The sequence below is a fragment of the Calypte anna genome, chromosome 5 (assembly GCF_003957555.1).
Source record: "Calypte anna isolate BGI_N300 chromosome 5, bCalAnn1_v1.p, whole genome shotgun sequence".
In the NCBI taxonomy this organism is placed as follows: domain Eukaryota; kingdom Metazoa; phylum Chordata; class Aves; order Apodiformes; family Trochilidae; genus Calypte; species Calypte anna.
In genome coordinates, this window is record NC_044250.1 from 15,501,227 (window position 1) to 15,526,262 (window position 25,036).

The 25,036-nt window shown below is 39.4% G+C and overlaps 1 protein-coding gene across 1 annotated transcript in view; it reads left to right on the plus strand.

The window, feature by feature from the left end:
• Positions 1–11,986: 11,986 nt before the first annotated feature.
• The window catches only part of MUC6 (mucin 6, oligomeric mucus/gel-forming), a 46,763-nt gene continuing 33,713 nt past the window's right edge, over positions 11,987–25,036 (plus strand). The window contains 5 exon segments of the mRNA XM_030451552.1: positions 11,987–12,038; positions 17,380–17,442; positions 20,717–20,957; positions 22,752–22,878; positions 24,055–24,142. Coding sequence (XP_030307412.1) covers positions 11,987–12,038; positions 17,380–17,442; positions 20,717–20,957; positions 22,752–22,878; positions 24,055–24,142 — 571 coding nt within the window.

Here is a 25,036-nt window from a genome sequence, read left to right on the forward strand (position 1 = left end):
CACTATGGAGAAAACACAAAATTATTCTCATAGCAAAAAGAAAGTAATTTTTTTGTAATCTCACTCATAGAGAATGGACTCTGAATATAAATTTTCTGTTGTGCTGTAGAAGAAAACAAAGTTTAATTCAAACCTCATACCAATTTCCAGCTGATGCCCAATAATTAGGAATTGATATAGATACAGATAGATAAAACAGTATTCTTTTCACCATTTGGAAGTAGAGAAGGTGCTTGAATCCAAACAGACAAATTCAAAGTGCCAAAAAACCCCTCCTTTTAACTAGTTCTTATTTCAGATAGGAACCACTTCACTCTGAAAGCTCTCCTTTAAGTTCAGCAATTGCCCCAAGGAAATACTGCCAAAAGATGTCAAGCAGCCACTTTATCAACATTTGTTTTGCTTCAGAGGATTGAGTTTTGTCCTTCAAACAAAACCTATACAAATACTCTGAAAATTTCTCTAGATACCATAGGTTCAAAGTGAGATAAACTTGGCTGTTAGACCAGCTTGGTGAAAAAACTGTATGGAACTTGCAGAGATATCACAATCTGGTATTAACATCATCAGTGAATGCAAACACTACTGCTAGCAACGTGTAAATATACTCTGTCTAATGATTGCGTAGTTTAAGTCCTGGAAACTTAGCTAAGAGTAAACATTTTAAATTTTATTGGATTCTTTCATATAAAAGTGATGCTGGAAATTGTTAACCCCCTCAGAAACCTGGATTCCAGAGATAGCTAAGCTATGTTAACCTTCTAAGTTTTAAAACAATAATGTTTGCACTCTGCAAAAATGAAAACCAAATGTACACACATGCCCCTAAACCCCACAAAGTTACTGCTGGTCTACAAAATTCAAATATTTGTTTTAGAAAAAAATTCCTATTATTTAATTTATTACTCTTGACCTACGAAATTGTCCTCTTTGCATACATTTCAGTTGCATTTAGAAATGCTGCTTTTTTACACTTCATTGGTAACTGGATATTAAAGCACAAACTATATACTTTGAACAAATAGCAGCAAAGAATTTAAGGATAATGAAGGCTATTTTGAATACTGAAAACAGACTCAATCAATGCCATAGCTATTTCGGTTTGATACACTGTAACTACATAAATGACCTTATTGGTTTTTCAGTTTCTCAGTCATTGTTGAAGAGTTTCAGAACTTCAAGCTACAAATCAGATCAGAGGGCTGGAGCAGCTCTGCTGTGAAGACAGAGTTGGGGTTGTTCAGTCTGCAGAGAAGGCTCCGAGGAGACCTCATTGAGGCCTTCCAGTGTCTGAAGGGGCTACAAGAAAGCTGGGGAGGGAGTTTTTAGGATGTCAGGGAGTGACAGGACATGGGGGGATGGATTCAAACTGGAGGAGGGGAGATTTAGGTTGGAAGTTAGGAAGAAGTTCTTCCCCATGAGGGTGGTGAGACCCTGGCACAGGTTGCCCAGAGAGGTGGTGGAAGCCCCATCCATCCCTGGAAGTTTTTAAGGCCAGGCTGGATGGGGCTCTGAGCAACCTGATCTAGTGGGAGGTGTCCCTGCTCATGGCAGGGGGGTGGAACTGGGTGAGCTTAAAGGTCCCTTCCAACCCTGACAATTCTTATTCTATAGATCAACAGGTTTAGGTTCAAATTAAACTGGGGAAATAGGGCTGGAGGAGCTTTCACCCACATGCATGTTGTTATGTCCTTCAAAGTATGGAAAGCTGTAAAGACAGCACAGCCTTCAGTAGCTGTTATAAGGTTTTCTACCAGCAGATCCTCAACATTTACCGAGATCTTAAATTTTTTTAAATTTTTTTTTCAGTACCTCAGTATTCTCATTATTCACAACAGATTTTACAAGCAGAGCTGTAAAATGTAGTACTGAACATCAGCCAGGTTGCCATGCTGGTAGAGAAGAACTAAGAGGAGTCTGGTGGCAGTGGCAATACACACAGCCCTGAGGCACTAAAGATCCCCAGCAGGTGCAGGTCAGAGGGTGACCACTGACCCCGAAAGAGGTGTCTGAGGGAAACCCCAGAGGCCCTGGAGGTTTCTGAGCATGGTGGCAGGAGGGAGGTCTGCTCACCCTCCAGTTCAGGAGCTGGCACCAGAGACAGGAGAAATAAACTCATGTTCAGGCAGCTTCTTGTCTTCTAACAGAAGATAAATTCTCCTCTCGTTTCCCATGACACTCAACATCCAGAATCCCTCTGGTATTTTCACAAGTGACACAGAACCTAGCAAGACCCCTCAGCCCACCTCCCTTCTGAGGTTTGTCAGAGTACCACGGGCAGGACACATTTTGTCCCCTTGCCTGCCATTTAATGTATGATTTGTAGTTATTAGCCTTAAAAGAGGGCAGCTGAGAAGTAGAGGAGAAAACTGCTTCCTCCTGGCAGCTGCTTGGTGCCTGAAATGCAGCCCCGAGGAAGGCAGGGCTCTTCCTGGGGGGGGTAAGGTTACAGAACGGAATGTTTTGCTCAGTTGGACTGAAAGTTGTGTACATGTGGTGCTGGGGAGGCTCAGGAGCAGGTCTGTTTTCCCAGAGAACCCACAGGGGACTGTGCACAGGGGTTTGCTGAGGGCATGGGGCTTTGCTGAGGGCAAAAGGTGCCCCAGGCTGAAGACACAACTGTGAGGTTGCAGTGGGTGGAGAGTTGTGTCTGGGGTCTTCTCCCCCACTATTTTGTTTTTTAGATTCAAAAGCATTCAGAACCTTATCTTTTAAAATGCTGAATTGTTCTAGGCTTTTTTTTTTTTTTTTTTTTTTTTAAAACTCAGTTTTCTTAGGAAGGCCACTGTACAGCCTCCACCCAGTTGGACTGCTCTTACTTCAGTGCAATTCTGAAAGCTCAGGAGCAGCTGGTTTTGGTTAAATTCCTGGGTCCAAAATGTGAAAGCACTCCAGTGACCAAGTACACCTCCCTGTGAGTCACACAGCTGCTGAAGGATGGGGAATGTTACAGCAGATATTTGCAGTGACACTAAATTCATAAGTCATTTCAAGTAAGACTGCACTACCAGGAAGTTGGGGGGTTTTTCCTCCCCTAAAAGGAGCCTATGAATAGTCCAGAATCAATAGAGATCTTAGATCATTTAGTTTGGATCATTTTCCAGAGAAATACTGAAACATTAAGTGACTGCTGTATCTTGAAGTATCATTTTCAAGACGTGAGTATGTCTGAGTATGGTGCCACAGCCAGCACAGCACATTCATAACCACTTTTCTTGGCTTGTAAGTAAGCCTGTAATTAATGACCACTATTTAATTATAAATATATATATATACACACACCAGTATTTAGTATAACATTCAGAAACCTTATAGCACTGTATTTAATAGAATCATAGAATTTTCAGGGTTGGAAGGGCCCTTTAAAATCATTCAATCTGTCTGACAACAGGGAAGAGTTCTGTAAATCATCCTTCATTCAGAAAATGAAGGTGCTTGAAACAACAAAAACTGTAATATTCAGAATATAATGCAGATTGATATCAAAGTGCTCATGGTAATGTGGGATGTTGCAGAAATAGAAAGACTGAGACAAGAAGATGAGCTCTGAAGAGGATTATTATAATAAAAGGAAAGGTAAGTCATACTAATAGCCCTCCCATGAAAAATTAGTTTTCTGTTCATGTTAAATGTATCTGGGGGCAAACTTTTCCCTTTCTTTGCAGCAAATTTATGGGAATACAGCTAGGTTGAAAAGACAGCATTTTTCAACTCTTTTATGGTGAAGAACTTCTTTCTAGGTTCTAATCTAAATCTTCCCTCCAGGTTGAATCCGTTCCCCATTTCACTTCTCACAAACCACAAACACAGAACTACAATTTTGTTTTGTCTTTTGGGTTTTTTGGTTTTTTGTTTTTTTTTTTTAGTTTGATTTTTTTTTTTTTTTAAGTTAAAGCTCGAGCATCACATGTCAAAATGTTTTTGGTAATCACCAGAAATCTCAGTGTTATATTAGAACAGATAGAATGACATCTCACTAATTTCTTACTAGTTTTGAATGCTTCTGTTTAGTTGGCATCCATCAAACTCCAGTGTCAGAGTTTGTGGAGAATTTTGACATTTTTTTTCAGAATTTGAAGTGGAAACTTGTTAAAAACTGAGCAGTCAAAAAAATGTAGAAGTCTAATGTTGGGACTCCAGGGCATTATGAGTTGATCTACTGGGGTATGGTGGATGCCATCTAGCTCCAGACTTCTCAAAACTGCTCAGAAGTTTCTTTCCCAGATGATACCAAAATAAAGATACCAACGAAGCATTGTATCATACAGAATTTTGGAAACCTGTTTCTATAAAGTCCTGAGGGAAAAAAATCCTAACTAAAATGGGAATTTGGAGTTGAAGATGTCTGTCTCAGACTCATGATTTCATGAGCATCTTGGTGATCTTTTATGTCTCCCAAATCTGCAGAAGACATCCGGGGAAACCAATAAGTATGTTTTTAAATCTTTCTGAAACATGTGGACATTTTAGATGCTGATACGTAGCAGGATATACTTTTTGTGATGATGAGAGTTTCTCACCCTACCTTTCTTGCCAGCAGCCACGAGAGAACATTTCCTTTGGCATAACCAATAACCTCACTGCTAAATCCAGATGTTTCAAGATGGGATGAATGCTTGGAAAGGCAACGTGCAAAGAACAGATGGGTTTCATCTTCACTGACAGGAAGCAACCAAAAGCCCTGAGCCAACTTCCATTTGTTCCTACAGTTATATCCATCAGAGAACATTGCTGCAAATATTTCAGAGCCTCAGACCTCAAGGATACCCTGATGGGGGAGCCATGTTTATGCCATTGTTAAGATACCTCTTGCTGACATGAATTTTAATCACAGTCATTTAACTACCCTCTGGTTTCTTTAAAATTCAATTCAGCAAGTGTAAAACTTAAAGTGCTAAATCTTGCACAGCATGATTTTTCAAAACCAGCATTTTGAGAAGAATAATCTCAGTGACACTACTCAGTGTAGCAGTACAGACAGCAGTCTCCTAAGTGCTGGGCTGCTTTCATGTTTGAAAACAAAGGGACTTTCATAAAGGAACAGGGTGTATGGGCAGTAAAAGTGCCTGCAGCACATAGTGGTTTCCCTGTCTGACCTAGTATTATGAGAGCAACTGTACAGGAATTATCATCTAGACAAAGTAACAGAGGACAAGATTAGTACTGGCAGGACAAGTGTTTCAGCAGTTACTAAAACACTTTAGCTTAGTAGAATTTCAGCATAGACGTTTATAGCTTGCAGCCCTTTCAGCAGAAAACCTTGGCAGTATGGGCTGTAATTCATAAGTATCCTCAGACAGCAACTCTTGGCTACAAACAACTCTTCATAGTGTTTCTCACTGCATATAAGGATATAAAGCTCCTAAACATGTTCCCAGAAAATGACACAGCCTTTTTATTCCTTAACTGGATGACACAGGGTGTATGTGGACATGAAGCCTTTTATCACAGGCTTCAACAAATGCAAGCATTTATTGATTTATGAGTTTTGTTCAATTAAAAGCCCATAAAAACAGGAGCAGTTCAACTTGCCAGATTTCCCATAGGCAACTTCAAGTTATCATATTCCTCATATTCTGAACAAGCAAGTATTCTGCTGAAACTCTGTTGAGAAATGAAGCCAAGTATACTAAATTCAGCTCAGCAGTCACACTGGACATTTGGAACAACCCAAATGGAATTCCTGACATCATACCAGAAACACAACTTTGAGAGAAAACCTGGCCCTGCATTTTTTATTACATGCTTTGGGCCACACTAAGTACTTCGATTAATTAAAGTTTTCAGTTTTCATGAAGCTGTCAACAAACCTAACAGCAGCAGAGTTCTGTGAGCTCACCAAAAAAGGTAAAAAGAGCAGTATATGTAAACAGAGTATATATATATAGACAGGTACACATTTTTATATGCACATAGGTATGTAGCTCTATGTATATATATACATTTATAGATACAGTAAGTATTAACACCTGAAAAATATACTGACTTTTGTTATAATAGTTGAGTCATCTAGCTTGTTTAGATAAGATCTTAGGTGCATTTAGCAATGTATGGCCTGACTTCTTAGAAAAATATCTGGATATTAACAACTTAGATAGAAAAAACATGTGGCAAATATCTTGCTTATATGGTACTGTAGATACATACCATACATGCATGGTTGTGTTATTCCTCCCTCTGTTTGTTCTGGCAGTGTCTCAGCCCAGGTTGGATGGGGCTTGGAGCACCCAGGGCTGCGGGAGGTGTCCCTGACCATGCAGGGGGTTGGGACTGGATGAGCTTTAAGGTCTCTTCCAACCCAACCCATTCTGTGATTCTGGTACCACTGACCTAGCAATGGCTTTAACAAAGAGCACAAGGGAGTAGTCATAATCACAACTCTGAGGACTAAAAGCAAGTCTGGTGCCTATCTAAAGTCTGGGAAATTATTTTTTATATTTGTCCTGTGTATCTGCATAGGAGACACCACCTGACCCAAGGGGAGAGAATCATTTGAAATATTAAAGATACAGCACAACACAGCAACTCAGTGCTGTATTATGTTCAGTTTAAAAACTGAAAACTGCCAAATAAAGGCAATTTAATATTTTGTTCTCATTTTCTAACAGCTTCTGCATGCTTTATTATGCTTAATCTTCCTTAGGAAGCTCGGAGTATTAAAAGTGCATGTTCCCATCATTACATAGAACTTTCCAATAGTGCATCCCATGGGAAAACCTGTTCTTACTGTAACAGTGTGACTGGCAATAGCAGATAGAGTCAATTATATGCAATCACACACAGAAACAGAGTTTTCAGGCCTGAATCTGTAACTGCAGGTAGGGTGAAGGTTAGCCCAGAGAGTTAGGGTGACATCTTTATGCTACAGGAAAACAAACACCAAATGGCTGCCAGTCTCTTCAGGCAGTAAAGTCTTAAAACACCGAATGATCAGGTGACAGAAAGGGACATGACAGAAATAGCTGTCTGGACTGCAAGGCTACTATGATTCAGAAGTTCAAGAGCTATGGCAAAGGCAATATTTCTCTGGGTTGGTTTTATTTTTGGTTTTTCTTTTTTTTGTTTGTTTGGTTTTTTTAATAGGTTGGTTGGGTTTTTGTTTGTTTTTGTTTTTTTAATCCAAGTCAACCAAAAATGAATGAAAAAGGACCCAAATGTATGAAGCAAAGGGTAAACAAAAGTATTCACTTGACTGCACTACCTTAGCAGATATATTTTAGCTTCATTTAGACACTCTCTGTTCTAAAAGACACACACATTAAAGGGCAGGTTAAATGTGACTGCCACTGGCTTCCCCTCCCCAGCTCTTAATAGCTGTGTAAATACACATTTATTTTGCTTCCTTACCAGTAGAAGTCAGAGCTTGTACTTAATGGGTCCCTGATTCTTCTCATTCTATATCTGGTTATAAGATCTGTGTAGTTATTAAATTAATAGAGCTCTGGTAGAAGTGGCAAATAACAGGTTTTTTTCTAAGTCCAGTTTGAACATTGATGACAAACTACAGATTTAGCTCAGCTGCATGTAGATTCTTAGTATAGCAATTAGGAGAACTTAGGCTGATTCCTGTTCATGTGACTTAATGAACTGAGCTCTAATTAAGCTAGAATCCTTTGGGCCACAGCTGCTTACATGTGTAATGCTTTTTATTTCTTTGCTGCATTTAATGGAGTTAAGATGCATACTGCCCAGGAAAACTGCTGGCATGTAATTCAGGGTAATTCCTAATTTTTCCTTTAGAAAAGGAATACTGACTAATTATTAAAATCTAAAGCTAAAAAAAAATTAATTTGCACTTTCCCAATGTTTTGCTTATCGGATAAATACTCTTCACGTTAATATAACCCAGAGGAAAAACAATGTTAAGAAATTAATAAATCATTATCAGCATTTAGTAATTGGGAAAAAAAGGAGCATATTAAGTTTGGATTTATTTAAGTATAAAGTCTAATCTGTCTTTAGACTCCCCTATGAGGTAATTATAAGTAGTCAAGCAACAGCATGAGTTAGTGCCTTTGTTATGTCTACCAGAAGCAAATGTAAAAGAAAACATCAGTATCTTCCTCTGTGGAGTACTTAATCATTAGAAGATACATTTGGCCACAGGAGAAACTGCACAGAGTTTGTTCACAATTATAGCATTTAAAGGAAATGTTAATTAAAAAGTCATGCACAAACATCAAGAGATAGAAAGCAGTCATGAATAAAGGAGACGTTCCCTCTATGGTTTCCCTTTCCACCTTGTATTGTTCTGTTCTTTTCCACCAGCACTGTAGCTGAAACAACCAGAAATTTGGATTTGGTTATAGAGTACTTAGTCCAGACTGCTCCAGAGATCAGAATGCAAATCAGCATCAACAACACTGAATTCAGGAGCAGAAGAAGAGAGCGTGGGAGATCAGAGCAAACAGAGTTTGCTTCCCCTGTGCTCTGGTGCCCAGGAAGGATAACAGTACCTGTGGTAGCACAGCCTTACTCTGTTCTGTGCAGGTTTGTTTCTTTTCCTACGTGATTAACTACAGAAACACTTCAAACGTTTTGTCCAAGTTTGTCTTCAGGGCAGCCCACATGCTTCAGAGACCCGTGGGAGTGGCATTTTCCACTTTCCCATTTTATCAGGATACAAAAGAGTGAATGACAGCAACAGAGCTACAGCACCTGAGATTCCCAGCTAAGTGAATGCCAGAGGCCTAAAGCAAACACCAGGAGGTCCCACAGCATATTCCCCAGCAAATTAAAATATAAGTACCAATTCATGAAGTCTTTACCACTTTCAGAGCTGTGTGTTATAAACAGGCAAGCCAACAAGGGGGTCAGGCCCAACCAACAAGGTTTATGGCAGTCATAACCTGCTGGACCAACCTGATCTACTGTGAGCAGATGAAGGAGAGGCTGTCGTCTCCCTCAGAATCCTCTCAGAGAAGGTGGCAGCTCAGACTCTTCATTGGTAAAAAACTGGCAGGACAGCTGAGCCCAGAAAGCTGGGATGAACAGAGCAGAATTCAGCTGTTGGTGGGTTATGGGTGGTTTTCTCCATGACTCAGCTTTGGGGCCAGGACTGTTGAACACCTTCACCAATGATCTGGATGAGGGTGAAGAGTGATCCCACAGAGTCCTGCTCTGGATGGGCTGTATCCCAGAATCACAGAGGTGTAAACGCAGCCATACCGGGAGCTTCCCTCAGATTCACCAGGAGAGAGACAGCGTGAGCGCTGTGCCTTTAAAAACCGCGATAGATTGAGGAAAAAAAGGGGGGGATCCCGGAGCCAGGGAAGGTCGAGGGAGAGCCGGAAAGAGGCGGGAATCGGCAGCTATCGGGAGAGAGCCGAGAGGCTGAGGGGACTGAGGGGAATGAGGGGATTGAGGGGGCTGAGGGGGACGAGGGGTGAGAAGGATGAGGATGAGGGGGATGAGGAGGTGATGAGGGGACTGAGGAGGATGAGGGGGATGAAGGGGATGAGGGATGAGAAGGATGAGGGGGATGAGGAGGTGATGAGGAGAATGAGGGGGGTGAGGAGGTGATGAGGAGAGTGAGGGGGATGAGGAGGGTGAGGGGACTGAGGGGGAAGAAGGGACTGAGGAGGATGAGGAAGATGAAGGGGATGAGGGATGAGAAGGATGAGGGGGATGAGGAGGTGATGAGGAGAATGAGGGGGGTGAGGAGGTGATGAGGAGAGTGAGGGGGATGAGGAGGGTGAGGGGACTGAGGGGGAAGAAGGGACTGAGGAGGATGAGGAAGATGAAGGGGATGAGGAGGATGAGGGGGATGAGGAGGATGAGGGGTTCAGGGGGATGAGGAGGTGATGAGGGGACTGAGGGGGATGAGGAAACTGAGGAGGATGAGAGGGCACTCATCCGGGGGGGGATGAGGGCAGGACCGGGGAAAGGGCGGGAAGGCGGGAGCTTCCCTCAGCCCTCAAGGAGAGAGAGCATGTACAGTAAGTTGCAAGTTAAAGTATGAATGCTTGTAATAGTCTCATGTTAAACCAATATATATTAGAATTACATCACTTCAAGTTGTGCTGGAGGGCTTTGAGGCTGGATGTTAGGAAAAACTTCTTTAGAAAAAGGGTTGTTAATCACTGGAATGGGGTGCTCGGGACAGCGGTGGAGTCACCATCCCTGAATGTGTTTAAAAGTTGTACAGATAGGGTGCTCAGGGACACGGTTTAACAGTGGGCTGGCAGAGCTATTTTAGCAGACTTAAATTAAGGGTTGGACTAGATAGTCTTACAAGTCTTTTCCAACCTAAACAATTCTATGATTTTACGATTCTGTGATATAAAACTTAAATAAGATAGAAAATCAAATATCAGAGCTCAAAAAACAAAACAAAACCAAAACCTACACCATACACAATACACTACCGTGTATTGTTGCTATCAAGCTGTAGGCAGTGTCTTTAAATACCAGAAAAAGCATAAAAATCTTACAGGAGCAAGCTTCAAAACTCAGATGTTCCTTGAACACCTACAAGGCTACCAAACAAGCCTTGTACCTACAAGACTGACCAAATGCTGTACTTTTGTTTCACTCATTACAAATATGCAGCTATTTTTCTAAATATATGCAAGGCTGTTAAAATCTCTCACAAAGAGTATATTACTCTAAGTGGAATGTTTTTTAGGGATCTTCATAAAAACACAAAAATATTCCAGAATTGATGTCTCTATAATTTCCTATAGGGACAAAAAAAAAACCCCAAAACAAAACAAACCCACTTTCATTTCAGTTAAAATATAATGGGTTTGTGTTAATTACAACCAGGTTGAACCAGGGCTAATATTACAGGATGGTCACTTTCTCTCCTGTGCTTCTTCCCATCACTCAGAAAGGACTCTGGGAACATGCTGAGGAGACAGCTTTTAAGCAAAAAATTGTACCAGAGAAGGAGAAAACAATAGGAATCCAGGAAAGTAATGGACTACATAAGGTAGGTATTGCATAGGTGAAACAGATAGGCTGAAGAGGTTTGTGTGGAGAGGTCTTCTAATCAGATTTCTTTTTCCTGAAGCAATTGCTGTGCTAGTGAAAGATGACAGCATCAAACCAGTAAAGTTCCTATTACACTGTGTCATTTCAGTGGTGGCAGTAACACAGTGAATGTATCCAGGGAATTCAAGTGTCACCTCTGATGTGGAGAGATACAACTGGAATTCATCTTTTGGGATGCTGTTGGGAAGGTGCACATCAACTTTGTCAGAGTCCCTGCTCTGTACCACAGAGCAATAGCCTTTCCCATTTGGTAATTTAGATTGCTCTCTTCACTTTGCAATGCTAAGGTGTGAAGTAAGAGCTTACTCAAATTCCTTGCAAACTCAGGAAGAATCTGCACCATAGACAGCCCTTTTTTCTGGGGCAACGCTTACAATTTTGCTTAAAAAGTCACATGAGGGAGAAGAGAACAAAATCACTCAGGAGAGTGAATAGAAGTTAATGAAAAAAGTGTTAATAAAAATAACCTGAGGTCTGCCCCTCTGTTCCTTTGTGCCTCACCATCTTATATCCACACAGTTCCAAAACTCCTGCACTTCGTTCTTCTGCACTGTGTACTCACCCAATATTACTCCTCTCCTTATCAGATAGTGATCATAATTTGTAGTAATTTGTCTTTTTTGCTTATTGCTTCTAGGTATAACACCAAATCTGTTCAGTAAACGAAGCTAAATGTGTTTGAGCTGTTGCAAACAGAAGCCATTACAAAACTTTGCGAGATGATAGTGAAATGGAGGAGGTTTGTGGTTTAGTTTTTCTTTTCTTCCTAAATGGAATTTAGGTGTGTTGGATTTGATAAAGAGGAGATCCTGTTTGGCGGGTGCTCTGCTGCTGCACTTTCTGAAAGCCGTGGGAATTAGGAAGGGCATTGCAATTCTATATATAAGGCATCCAAGCTTGAAAAGGAAAGCCTAGGAAGTGGCAGCAGCAGCACTGCCCGTTTGGAACAGAGGAGAGAACTGAACAAAACTCTCCAGTTAGGGCATGCATCATGTTTCTGGCACTAATCCTGCTCCTCTTCTGCAGTATTCTGCAGTCTGCTGGTAAGTCCAGGATGTCTGTCTTCCTCTTGGTGTATGATTTGAAGGCAAATATGTGTGACTGAAACAAAGTGGGTGACTCTTGTACTAGCAGAGAACATGAGGGTCAAGTCTTGCTCTCCTTTCCCCCAACAACCAGAACTGACACATTTTCTTCTGCCTTGCTGCACCTTAAAATGCAACAGCAAAATTAATAAATGCATCAGTGACATAGAACTATTTTTTCTTAACTTTTTTTTTGTAAACATGCTTAATGATTTCTTGGATCATTCCCTAAAACTAGTTCCCAGGATACAGGGAATATTCTTTTTTAATAGACTTAAGTTGTATTTCCAAGCTGCCAAGTGCCTTCATCTTTCAGATATTTGTGATGCAGTGCTCTAGTGATGTCATTGTGAACTCTTGTATCTGTGTAGAGTTACGACCAAAACCTCCCTTTGTTATGCAAACTGCAGAAAGGATTAAGTAGGAGCTGTGTGATGGCATTACATTTTTGGAGAATGATGTGACTGAAAGAATTCTGTGCTGGAAAACAGGCATATTATTCCAGTCTAAAAATGTTATGTGACTCTTAAAGTAGTCTCCACATATTATTCAACAGAATTCTTTAGTCTTTTAAAGGGTTCTTGCTTTTTTGATCCAACCCATGTAACTAACAGATACCTCTAATATTTAATACAGCCTGACAAGTAAGTTCATTGACTCTGTAGCTACTCTGCCTTCTTACTCATTCCTTTTCCTGTAGTATTTTCAACTGATTCTTTGAGATTTTTGCCACTGTTTGGCACTGCTTAAGAAAATGGTTTCCTGTTAATCTCTTCTGTGTAGTCTCTGTAATTATCAGTTGCTGCTGTTCTGATTTCAACAACAGGTTTCAAGATGCTAAAAAGTATGCTTCACTTGCTTTAGGCTGAATAAAACTAAATTTGGCTCTCCTGTATTGTGCTTTCTATATTTAATGAAGCACATAGTTCAAATTTTTGCAACAATGTGTATTACTCTTAAATCACTCAGACTGTAGCACTAGAAACAATAAAACATAAGCAACTCAACCCTTTTGTAGATTTTCAGAGCCGATTTCTCATCTCAGCTACTTTGCTATAAATCAGGTGTAACTCCTTTCTCTGTATGAGCACCACTATAACCAAGATCAAGTCAAAGACATAAAAATGCATCCTAACCCCAAATGCAGATACCTTCAAGCACTAAATCTAAATGACTTCATGATTTAGAGGAATAGATTTATTACTACAATATTTTAAATCTAATGGGAAATTACTGTTGATCACAACTCAGTCACAAGCTTTATGTATAGACTTGGCAATTACAAAGAGGGTCTCATCTTTAAAGGACTGTGCTGTCTAGGATGCTGGCTGGAGACTATACAGACTTCTTTCTGTAAAGTAAGACTTTGAAATGTGACCATTTTTTGAGGCATATCTGAACCACAAGAACTTGATCTCTACAATCTAAAAGTGACCAACATGCAGGATGCTCATTGTTTCAAACTCTAGATTCAAGTCTTACCTCTTTAGAATGACTTAAACCAAACCAATTCTCCAGTTCTCTTCATGGATCAGCATCCAAATTCCATACATTGAGTCTCTTTCCAACTAGAAATGTAAATATATATTGTAATAACATATATTTCATACAAAGTCTGATGAAAGCTGGAAGATTCATTTCCTCTTTCCCTTGGCAACCCAAGAAAAGCTGTAAATTTGCATTAGCCTGAATAAATAACTTACAGAAGTGTAAAACCAGATTAAAATTTTACTTAATAAAAGATGCTGATTCATTGATTAAATTGAGGCTATCCTACTTTAACTATCTCAATAGTAAAAACTGTGAGAGGGATGTCTATAAAGTAATATTCTTTTATAAGGATGTAACTAGGAAGTTACCTTGATCTGTGCTGTTCAGCCATCTCCTTTGCAAGAGACAAAGGGAGCTGATAATTTGATATCAAAGTGAAACCACCATGAACCTGTACAACTGACTACTAATAGTGCAGCTATGACATCAGCACTACCCTTGCTGTTAGATTTAATTTTAGGTTTGTATAGTTTATTTTAAAGCTCTGGTCTTTTCCAAAATGTCTGACATTTCAACAGTTCTTTTTGTCCCAAATGAAAAGATAAAATCTGGGTACTTTGCAGAACAGAAATCCTAAATTATTCCTGTTTGAAAGTACAAAAAATTTTATTTCACTGTTTTACATAAAATGGAAATGTTTTGGTTTGCTTTGGTTGTTTGTTTGTTTCATTCATTAAGCTGATGCAGAATACTTTGAAGCCATTCTAATATCAAATTGCATTTCCTGGTAGGGGATGTCTCATAGTAAGTATAGTATAGAAACAAAATAACTTATTTCTTCCCAGTAAGTCTCCTTCCTGGAGTCTGGATTGTATTTCTGTCATGACCACACAGAAACTGCACTTTGACAAATATAATTCTTAAGAAATTCAGGCCAATTAGAACAGAGTGGGAACAGAAAGTAAAACTTCCTTAGAAAAGTGGATGTGTGTTTCAAGTTCCATTGAGCTAATAAAAATATTTAATATTTAATATTAATAATTTAATAATTTTTAATTATTATTTGTTAATTATAATAATTATTTAATAATTAATACTAAAATATTAATTATTTAATATTTAATGTCAAGTCAAAATCATCTTGTTCCTCAGAGGAAAACAATGTACTTGCAATAATAGTAAAATATCAATAAGGATGGGTTTAATAATTTAGAGATCTCACTTATCACTAAGCCTTTCCAATGAAAAATTCCAAATGGTTGCTAGAGAGAGCTTCTGCATGGGGCCATAGCACTTCCTGCATTTAGACAATCTGCAATTTCATTTGGTTGTGAATGGTTAATAACATTGCCAGGATGATTTAAGAGTTTGGTCAGAGTTCAGGTTGAGAAAAAGAATGCAAATACTGAGAATAATTACCATACTGTAATTAGGTCAATACTTTGTTCTGACAGGATACTGACTGGGTGGCATATAGTCATGTTTTACTAGTCATTCCTTGAGCAAAACATCACAGAGGATTTGAAATGTACCTTAGGTAAATTTAATATTACTCTTGCAGACCTCTGTGCAGTCTAGGATGATTATTACATTCTATTTTTTAAATATATATTTACCAAGCCTGGGCTATTTGTAATCTTTAGTAGCAGTTTGGCATGCTTAGTCTTGTGAATTATGAATCTGAAAAGCCTACAAATAAGCTCTGTAAACCAAACTGTCTGTTCTGGTCTAAAATATTTACCTGTGAAGTATTAAACTGTTTGTTTTACACCAAGCTCTCTGGATAGTTCTCACCTGAAGGAACATTTTAGGCATATCTTCAGCTCCTGCCATTCCAATACCCTCTGAAGGCAGCTGTTACACACTCTTACATTTGATAAATATAGTGCTTGTATTTTGGTCTTAAATTGTAGGGATTGCAAAACTGTAAAATCAACAATAACTGAACAAGCAGAGATATCAAAATAAAGGGGTTCAAAAGCTGCAGCAGCAGCTCTGGTTGTGTTGTAAAGAGTGTTAACTCAGTAGTTACACAAACTGACTCTATTACTTCAGGGATGCACTGACTGTGCTGCTGAGTTGCAGGATGACCACAGAGCTTGTACTTAAACACAGTTTCAGACATTTATTGGCCAGTGCTAACTGATCATAAGGCAGCATGAGTAGGATCTGCAGTGATTTTCTGACCAGCATGTCAGACAACTGCAGAAGCTGAAGTGATGGTTATGAGTGAGTAGAGCAGCTTGCAACTCAGCAGCCAGTCAGATCACCTTGTCCTGTTTTGTGTGGAAATGTTTGGTTTATCAAGAAATGATTATGCTGGTAACTTACTCCAATTTAGAAAAATTATGTTACATTGTACTCTTAAGTTTCATTGGCAGAGCAGTGCCCCGTTGAAATGGACACAATATCTAGGAAGAAGGATAGAGAGAATACCTCTTACTGAACTTTTGTCTTGGCATTTACACTGCAGATGATCACTTAGAGCTTTCTTTACACCACTGGAGAGAAATGTTGGTGTGTAATCCATTTGTTCCAGGTTAGACACATTCTTTGCAAATCAGACTGTTCTCAGCAAATTTGTGTTTACTTTCACTAGACAACTGGCTGAGATGAAAGTCATTTTAAAAGTTTCAGTGCATGCCTTTGCTTTGTAGCTGAGATCAAGACATCTCCAGCTTCCCCATCAGTATAGGCTTCAGTTCTTCTCTGAGATAATACTTATTGAAAAATGTTATCTGGGTGAGGTAAAATAAGCATTTAAGAGCTAAAATACAACACTGGTGGAATGGTATATAGAGAATATCTGGACAGGAGGGAAAAGAAATCAAGGATGTAAGTTCAGAAGCATTCTTATCCCAGATTTGTTCTGTTAGCTTTACATGCATCTCAGGATATTTGCTCCTGATATACATACATATGTCCTGATATATATATATGAAATACTGGAGATATATATATATATATATATATATATGAAATACTGGATCTGAAAAATGTTAAAATTTAGTAGCACATTTCTGAAGTACCCCGGGTCCTTTTTCTTACAGCTTTTGTTGTTAGCATCCTGCTGCTGACTCTAGGAAAGCTCTGCCCATGCATTCAGTGCCTCTGACCCTGCCCAGTGCTCACTGCTTGGCCCTGGTCACCCTTTTCACCATCTCCCTGACTCTCTTTGCACTCTGGGCAGGAAGGAAGCTGCTGGAGGAGGGCACTTGTGAGTGTGACATGATGCAGTTGTGCACATGCTCTACTCTGGGTTTCTAACAGAGGAGGAACCATTCCTTACTCCACATTTGCTGAGCTTTCCTCCTTGTCTTCTGAAAACCAGAAGAGGTTCTGTGTGTGGAAGGGAGCAGGGAACAGCTTGCAGCATCCTGACCTAGCAGGGGCAGCAAAAGGAACAACTAGGCCTGGGGATTTCTTGCTCTTCAGCTAGTTCTACCCAAGTGGTGGAGTAAGAACAAACTCAAAACCATGAGATTTATCCCACTCACTTTTTTGTTTATTTGTTTTGTTTTGTTTTAATGAAGAACATAAGGTTTGAGACTGAAGTACAGGAAATCCCATTTTGTGTAGGATTTCTGGCAGCTGTTAGTAACATTTTGCCAGTCACAGAAGAATTTTATCTTACAGACTGAATTATGTGATTTTGCCACTAGAATTTCCATTCAGTGTTCTGTGGCATGACACAAAACACATATGCTGACCCTGCTTTGACTTGTATCATGTTTAAGCATTAAAAAATGTACAAATAGGAAACTTTGTTATACTCAGAGACTAACTTCTTGTATTATTTCTTTCACAGCTTTTGAAGGAAATTATTTGTCCCACTTTTTCTTCCAAAACCAGGAAGAGTCTCTGCAGAGAAGTAAGTGCCTGACCTTGTATTTTAAGATTTATGTTGCAATTATGAATAACAATTACATTTAGCATCAATTCTAGATTGCAGAAGCTCCCATACTAAACATATAATCAGAATAACTACTTGCCTCAAGCAGCATACATTTTAAAACATTAGTATTAGAAATTCTAAATTAAGACCTTGCTACAAAAAGGTTGTGAATTATGGTGTCTCACACTGGTCAACTTTACACTAAATGGAAAGGGCTTAAGTGTACCATGCTGGGGTTTTGATGCCTAAGGATAGAAACTGGGCAGCTTGCAGCCTTCCACATTTAGAAACTTGCTATGGAGGTCATTTAGGTAACCTGCAGATAATTGTCTTACAGTGTCTAAGAATTTAGGAAATGGATTCTTTTGATGCAAAATCCAGGGAATTAAATAAAGCTGATTGTCTGTACAGGCTAAGACTATGAGATAATTTTAGAGATTGCAGGTTAAAAAAAAAAAAATCTAAGTAATTTATGTATTTATTAGTCTATCAGAATATGGTATAGCTCTTCCTCATCTTTACAGCCAACAGCTCCTGGGGAGTCAGGTTATCTCCACTTCAACATCCAGCTGTGCCAGCTGGAGCTATGGATGCCACAGTTCTGGTAGTTTCCCAGAAGTTTTCCCTTAGGCTCCTAAGAATAATATTTTGCTTACACCCAAACCTCTAAGCAAAAGGGACTCCAGCCACCTGCTTACTGCAAATCTGCACCCGTCCTTCTGAGTCTTAGAAATAAGACAGACACCTGCTTAGAAATGTGTATAAGTAATATATAGCTTTAAAGTACTAAAAGTATTAGCTTCAGAAGTACTGTAAGAAAGGCAGGAATCTAAATAATGTTAACTCATAATGAAATGGTAACTTCTGTCTGCAGTTATTATGGTATTTTCAGTTACAAAGAAATTTCACTTCCACTGAAAAGAAGGCTGAACAGGTACAGGACAAATCCCAACAGCCTCACAAAATCCCCTGAGCTACAAATAACTGGAGACTGAGACTGGGGAGGTGCATGTGCTTAACCTGGTGGCACTTTTCCCTTGGACAGTGTCTTAATGATCATGCTGGAAATGAAACACTGAGCTGCAACAGTCCTGGGTTAGAACCAATACAACTTTTCACCTGTTCTTTTCTGAAGAAGCACGAGGCACTGACCTTTTAATTTGAATTTAATTCATTAAAAAATTAGTTTTGCACACCCATGACAGCAATGAATAAATTTCATCACACTGACCTGATATACTGTATTTTACAGGGTTTGCTGTTCCTCTGCTAGGACAGAATACAGAGAGCTATAACTCTTCTGAAAACACACAATTTTTACTGGACACTTTCTAAAATAAATATGGATATATTTATTATTGTTATCATTTATGGTCCTAGTATTACAGAAAATTTTTCTATCATTTTATTTACAGACATTCTTCCTAGTAATCCCTTATCTTAATGCTTTATGTTAAACTACTGTGCTTTACTGTTGCTTAATATTAAAAAGGAACTCTGTGTACTCCAAAAGCTAGTGCTTTTCAGTGGCTGACAACGAAATACTTAACCTAGTTTGGAGAAAATGGAGCTGAAAAAAATATTTACAAAAAATGCAGCTTTGTTATAATGAGAAACATTTCTTTAGGCAGAAGAAGCAGAGTGGCTTGAATTAGGTGAATTCTCATTCAGCTTAAGTATGGAAAAGCTTCCTGAAGTTCATCCTAAATGTAGAAATAGTTGAGTAATTATGTGCAGCCAAAAAAAAAAACAACCCAAAAAAAAAAAGCCTAAAAAAAATAATTCAGCAACTCCTCTGTCTTTGGTTCTTTCTTACAACAGAAGAAAGAGTAATGCATGGATATACAGAAATAAAAAGAAAATCTCCAGTTATCATGTAATGAAGATGTAACTCAAAGACAAATGTGTAGTTTTACATTTGAGTTATTAACACACCCACTTGTTGGTTTTTTCTGATAAGATTTAAATAGAACCCATACACTGAAGGCACTCCTATATTTATAAAAGGGGCACCTATTGCTCTCTGACTATTGTGCAACCCCAGGTTATCATTCCTTGCACACTCTGAAGAAGTTGGGGTTTTCTGGAGCACAGTAGGTGGAAGTAGTTGGGATTAGAGCTGCAGGACCAATGGTAACAATGAGCCAATTCCTATTTTCCAGTCAGACGTTCTGGCCAGCACAGCAGTATGGAAGAGGAGTACTTTTTGCCAACAGGTAACAGCTCATTGGGAAACTGTGCTTTCTACATGACCTAAATAAAACTGTGTAGTGATTTGATCACTCCTTAAAAATAAATAAATGTTTAGGCTTCTGGCCTTTAAGCAGTGGACATAAATTGCAAGTAGACTGATAAACTTACCTGACACTTTGTTCTAGGATATATTCTAAGGTACCTGAGCTTCATATAACTCCATAAACAAAAATAATCTAACATCTTAAAAGTAATGATCTGACTTGGGAAATATACAGCCTAGAACATGCTTTTGCTTACTTCAGTAGTCCTGTCAACCTCAGAGGGACTGTTCAAATGCTTGAAGTAGGTATAGAACTATCTAACACCAAGTGCTGGAGTTGTATCTCTTTTCTTATGATGCATTTCAACTTCCTAAAGTTGGGCCATTCAGATGAAAAGTGATTACTTTCTGAAAAAGAAAAGTGATGAGAACATTCCATATAATTAGAAAGCTGTCTGGATCTTTGTCACACACAGACCCCAAAACTTGGGGACCCACAGGTTGGGCTCAGGGCTGCAATGAGGTATCTAATGATTTGACTCGATGAATCATGTTACAGTAATGCCATAGATAGCTGCAACAGTGCTGTGCCTGACATGATAAATGGCTCTCCAGTAGCTATCCGCCACCTTTACAAACACAGGAAGCAAACTGAGATAAGAAAATAAAGCTTTATATTAACCATGAAGGAGATGGAAGTGTGTTCCCCAAGCCAGGAACCTAGAGGCCTCTCCACTGCTTAAGCCAGGAACCTAGAGATCTCTCCACTGCTTACAGTTAATAAGAGTATTGCTTCAATTACTGATTCACTTCCTGACTTGAGATAAAATTTTGAGGTTACAAAAAAACCACAAATAAACAAAACAACAAAATCCCAGACAGCTGGGATGTTATTTACATAATCTGAGAAGAAATTATTAGATTTTCCTGCTATTCGTATTTGAAATGGCAATCAGAATGAGCAAATATGCTGTTAAAAGACCTAAATCCATTTTTTCTCTTTCACTTCTATAGTTTTGAGCAGGGACTCCTGTTCTACTTGGGGTGGAGGGCATTTTTCAACCTTTGATAAATACCTGTATGACTTCACTGGGACCTGCAACTATATCTTTGCAACTGTGTGTGATGAAACCAGCCCAGACTTCAACATTCAGTTCCGCCGTGGGCTGGACAAAAAAATTGCAAGGATCATCATTGAGCTGGGAGCTTCTGTTGTCATTGTTGAGAAAGGCAGCATTTCTGTCAGGAGTGTTGGGTAAGATCCTTGAATGAATGGGGAAAAGTGTTTAAAGAAGGAAAGGATTTACACAGCAGTTGCACTGAAGAGGACAATAATCTGTCAAAAAAGAATTAGCAAATTACAGTAGTTAGAAGTTGCCCTTGTAATTTTCAACCAGTGATGTTCCACTTCTCAGCCTCTGCTACCTTTTGGTTCTGAGCAGACCCAGAAGCTTGCACTGAAGCCATGGGGGTCATTTGCTCCACCATCTCCTCTTGCCTTTGGAGGGGATGAACTGTTTTTGCTTATCCAGGAGAGTGTTGTTGAAAAAATCCCAGCACTCCCTAACTCCTTTACACTCCAAGGAAACTTCCTGTGGGACTTCTTCCAACTGAGTCCTGAGTGAGCTGAAGTTTGCTCTTCCAAAATCTAAAATCTTTGTTCTTGAATTAACTTTCATCATGCTCAGCAGTATCCCAAACTCCACACTGTTGTGGTCACTGCAGCCAAGTCTGTCACTAACCAAGGTGGTACAGAGCAGGTTGTCTTGGTTACTGAGTTTGTTCTTTAATGCTGTAGCATGAGGTTTCTCTAACCTTTTCCATTTTCAGTTGTAGCAGTAATTCCTACCCCAACAAACTGTAGTCCATACAAGCTCTTCAACAACAGTTGAAGATCAAGAACAGTTCTACCACACAGACCTTGTTGTTACAGGTTCTTGAAACAGATAACTAGACCCTAATGAAACCAAACCAAGTGAAGATGCACAGTTCTGTGCACACTTTATCACCATTTCCTCCTGGTTCTGGTATGAAACTCCTGACACCATTTTCAATCAGCAAAAATGTTGATGTATCATTGTCAGAGTTTAACACTGTCCTGGCAATTAAACCCAATAACAGCTGCTCTCTCTCTTTTAATCTCTCTTTCCTCCCTGATAAAGAAAGGAGAGAGAATAAGGGAGAGAGACTGATGGGTTGGAAACTAAACTACACAGCTTTAATGAAACAGGAATAATAAATAGGAAAAATGACTAAATCTATACAAATATACAGGAAAATGGATCCCATGTTCCTCTCCCTCTCCCCCAATAACTCTCCCATCCCCACTGAGGCTGCAGGGCAGCCCTGGGACAGTCCAGGCTGGAATCCTGGGGTCAGCAGCAGTTGGGAGCTGGAGGCAGGAACACAGAGATTCAGGCTGGGATGGATCAGGAGCACAGGCAGAGGAAGGGATGGAATCCTCCCAGGATGCTGAAGGAAACAGGGAAGGGGTGAAGGAAGGGAAGCAGGAAAGGCAGGAAGGGCAGGAAGCTGGAAGCTGGCTTGAGCCTGGTGATCCCTGAGATTTCTCCTGAGTCTGAGGTGTATGGGATGGAATCCTCTGTTTGGTCAGTTCTGGCATCTCTCTTGTCCCTTCCTCCCCAAAGGAGGCTGCAGGTGGGACCTCTTTATTCCTCCTGGAGGGTAAAATGTTCCTCAGAGCTGAGCAGTGTCCTTGGCTCTGCACACCAGGCTCTGGCTGGAACTCTAAGCATGGAGTGGGATCAGTCCTAGAAGCAGACACTGTCTGAGAAGCTTGCTGTGAATTTCAGCAAAGTGCAGCTGCTTACAAGAGACTGAGCTGAAAGCAAAAGGACAAGACAGAAAATCCCCTTTATCCTGGCCCAAACCAGGACAATCATGAAATGTTACAGTTACAAAGGAAAAAATTCTGTTCCATGTTGCTGCAAGTACTCAGACTGTATGCCCATCACATCTAGAAACAGGCAACTAATACCTGCAAAGCACTGATATCAGAAGCTCAGTTTCTCTTCTGTCCCTACTGCAGTGTCATTAAGTTACCTTACACCAGCAATGGAATTCAGATAGCACCTTATGGACACAACACCCGTCTGGTGGCCAAGCTGATGGAGATGGAGCTGGTGGTGATGTGGAACAATGATGACTACCTCATGGTTAGTAAAATGTTCTGATCAGTTCAAAGAGAAAATTCCCACAGACTTAGGGGAATGACAAGATCTCTTTAGACTTAATGGGTCCTTTTTGCATGTGTGTACTATGTGGATATTTATCCTTATCCAGGTTCATCTATATATATATATATTTATATATATAAATTAGCAACATTGCTTTTTATACCTGCCTGTTCCTTTCACTTACAGCACTGGTTGTTAACCAGTGTTGAGATTCCCAGGTGCATTCAGGGATTTAAATCTTTACAGAGGCTTTCACAGCTGTTACAATCTTTTGCTAAAGGGTTGTTGAAGTTGTTTAACTCCTATAGAAATTAACATTCTATCCCATAGTTTTGTCATTTCTTCTGTGCCTTCCCCAGGCTCCTTTCTTTTGGTTTCAAACATACTGTGCTCCTACCATCTCCTTTGTTTCCTTCCTATTTCTGAACTTTTTCATGTTTTCCCTCCAAAATGCCTGACATATTGAAGATGAGGGTACATTTTCTCACCATGTGATAACAATGCCACAAAAGATACTGAATTCCAAATTGGCAAGTTTACTAAGAGTGATATTGCTATGTAATAAATGGTCTGGGAGATTTACCAGCATTACTCTGACACAGATAACAAGAGATGCAGATTACACACTGGAGTCTGTGCACAGTCAGATTATTCCCTCTGTTCTAAGGTTTTCAGAATAATGCATTGCTTGTAGCCAGTAGTAATGTTACCACTTGACTCTCCAGAGCAATAGATAATTTAATAACCTTCTCCTGAAACCAGATTTTCTTCCTGTAACCTTCAGTTTCTTGAGAGAACAGAGTTGAAACTAGTGCTCTGTCAACAAAGATACAAGCAAGGAAACAGCATAATTAAATTTTCTATTTTTGCAAGCTCCTTAGAATATTACCCTCCTCAGTTCTCTGCAAATGTCTTGGAAGATTATTCTTTTATTTAATTAAAAAAAAAACAACCAAACACAACCATCACTATTTATCTAGTGAGAAGTAAGTTGCTTCCAAATCTTTTTCTCCAATCAAGCCACTGAAATTAATGAGAAGGATCACTTTTAACTGGATCCTTAAATTGTATTTCTTGGAGAAACTTAATACTGTATAAATGATTTTACTTTGAGTGATCCTTTTAAATGTCTGGGTTTTTTCAATTTTATTTTAGGTTTTGACTGAAAAAAAATACATGGGGAAAACATGTGGAATGTGTGGAAATTATGATGGCTATGAAATGAATGAATTTGTGAATGAAGGTAAGCTCTAAGGACAGGTCAGATGGAAGGAGAACTAAGTTAAGGTGGAAATGTAATACTGCACTAACATTGCTCTGACTGCTCACTCAGCTTGGGAACTGATTAAAGCACTCCCATAGGTCACCAACACACCTATCATGTGATTATGCTACACAATATTACTTGCTATGATGATCATATTGTGGGTTCTTCAGACAAGTGATAAGGACTCTCCTATATTTTAGAAACAGGTGCTTAGGGTCACACTCTCTCTCATGAAATTTTCAGAAGAGTTTGGATTCATAGGAAGGCACAGTGAGGGTAATAGCTGCAGTAGGCAGGAGCAAGATGCTATATTAAAAAGAGCATATTGGACAAGAACATGAGCAAGCAACTTGTCCCAGTAAGGGTGGATCTTCAGAACAAAATAATTGGTGCTGAGGACTTGATTCTGTGGCTTGGGGTCTCACTTCTGTCAGTCTCGCCTGGTCTGTTCAATTAGTGCCTATTAACAGGTAGAGCTCGTTACACATGCTCCTCTGGTTTGGTTTCATCTTAAGGGAATTCTGTGTGCCAAAACTTCCCCACAATGGCAATAAAATTACATCCCTACTTGTGTTAGATTTGCTTTGAAAGGACACTGCTAATCAACTACAGTGCTTGTGAGGAGGCACTAAATTGTATAGTGAACTGATCTCAGATCAATAGAGCCAGTTTTCTATATACATCACAGAAAATAATTCTAAAAGTTATACAATCTTTTGAGGGTTGTGATGAGTTTAAACCACATGTAGGGAAAAATATAAGATTGGGGGGTGAGGAAAAGAGGCAGGAATTAGCAGCTGGCAGAGAATAAGGCAGGTGACACAAAAAGAGTGGCAGGTGATATCATGTAAGGTAGTAGATGTGATAGAT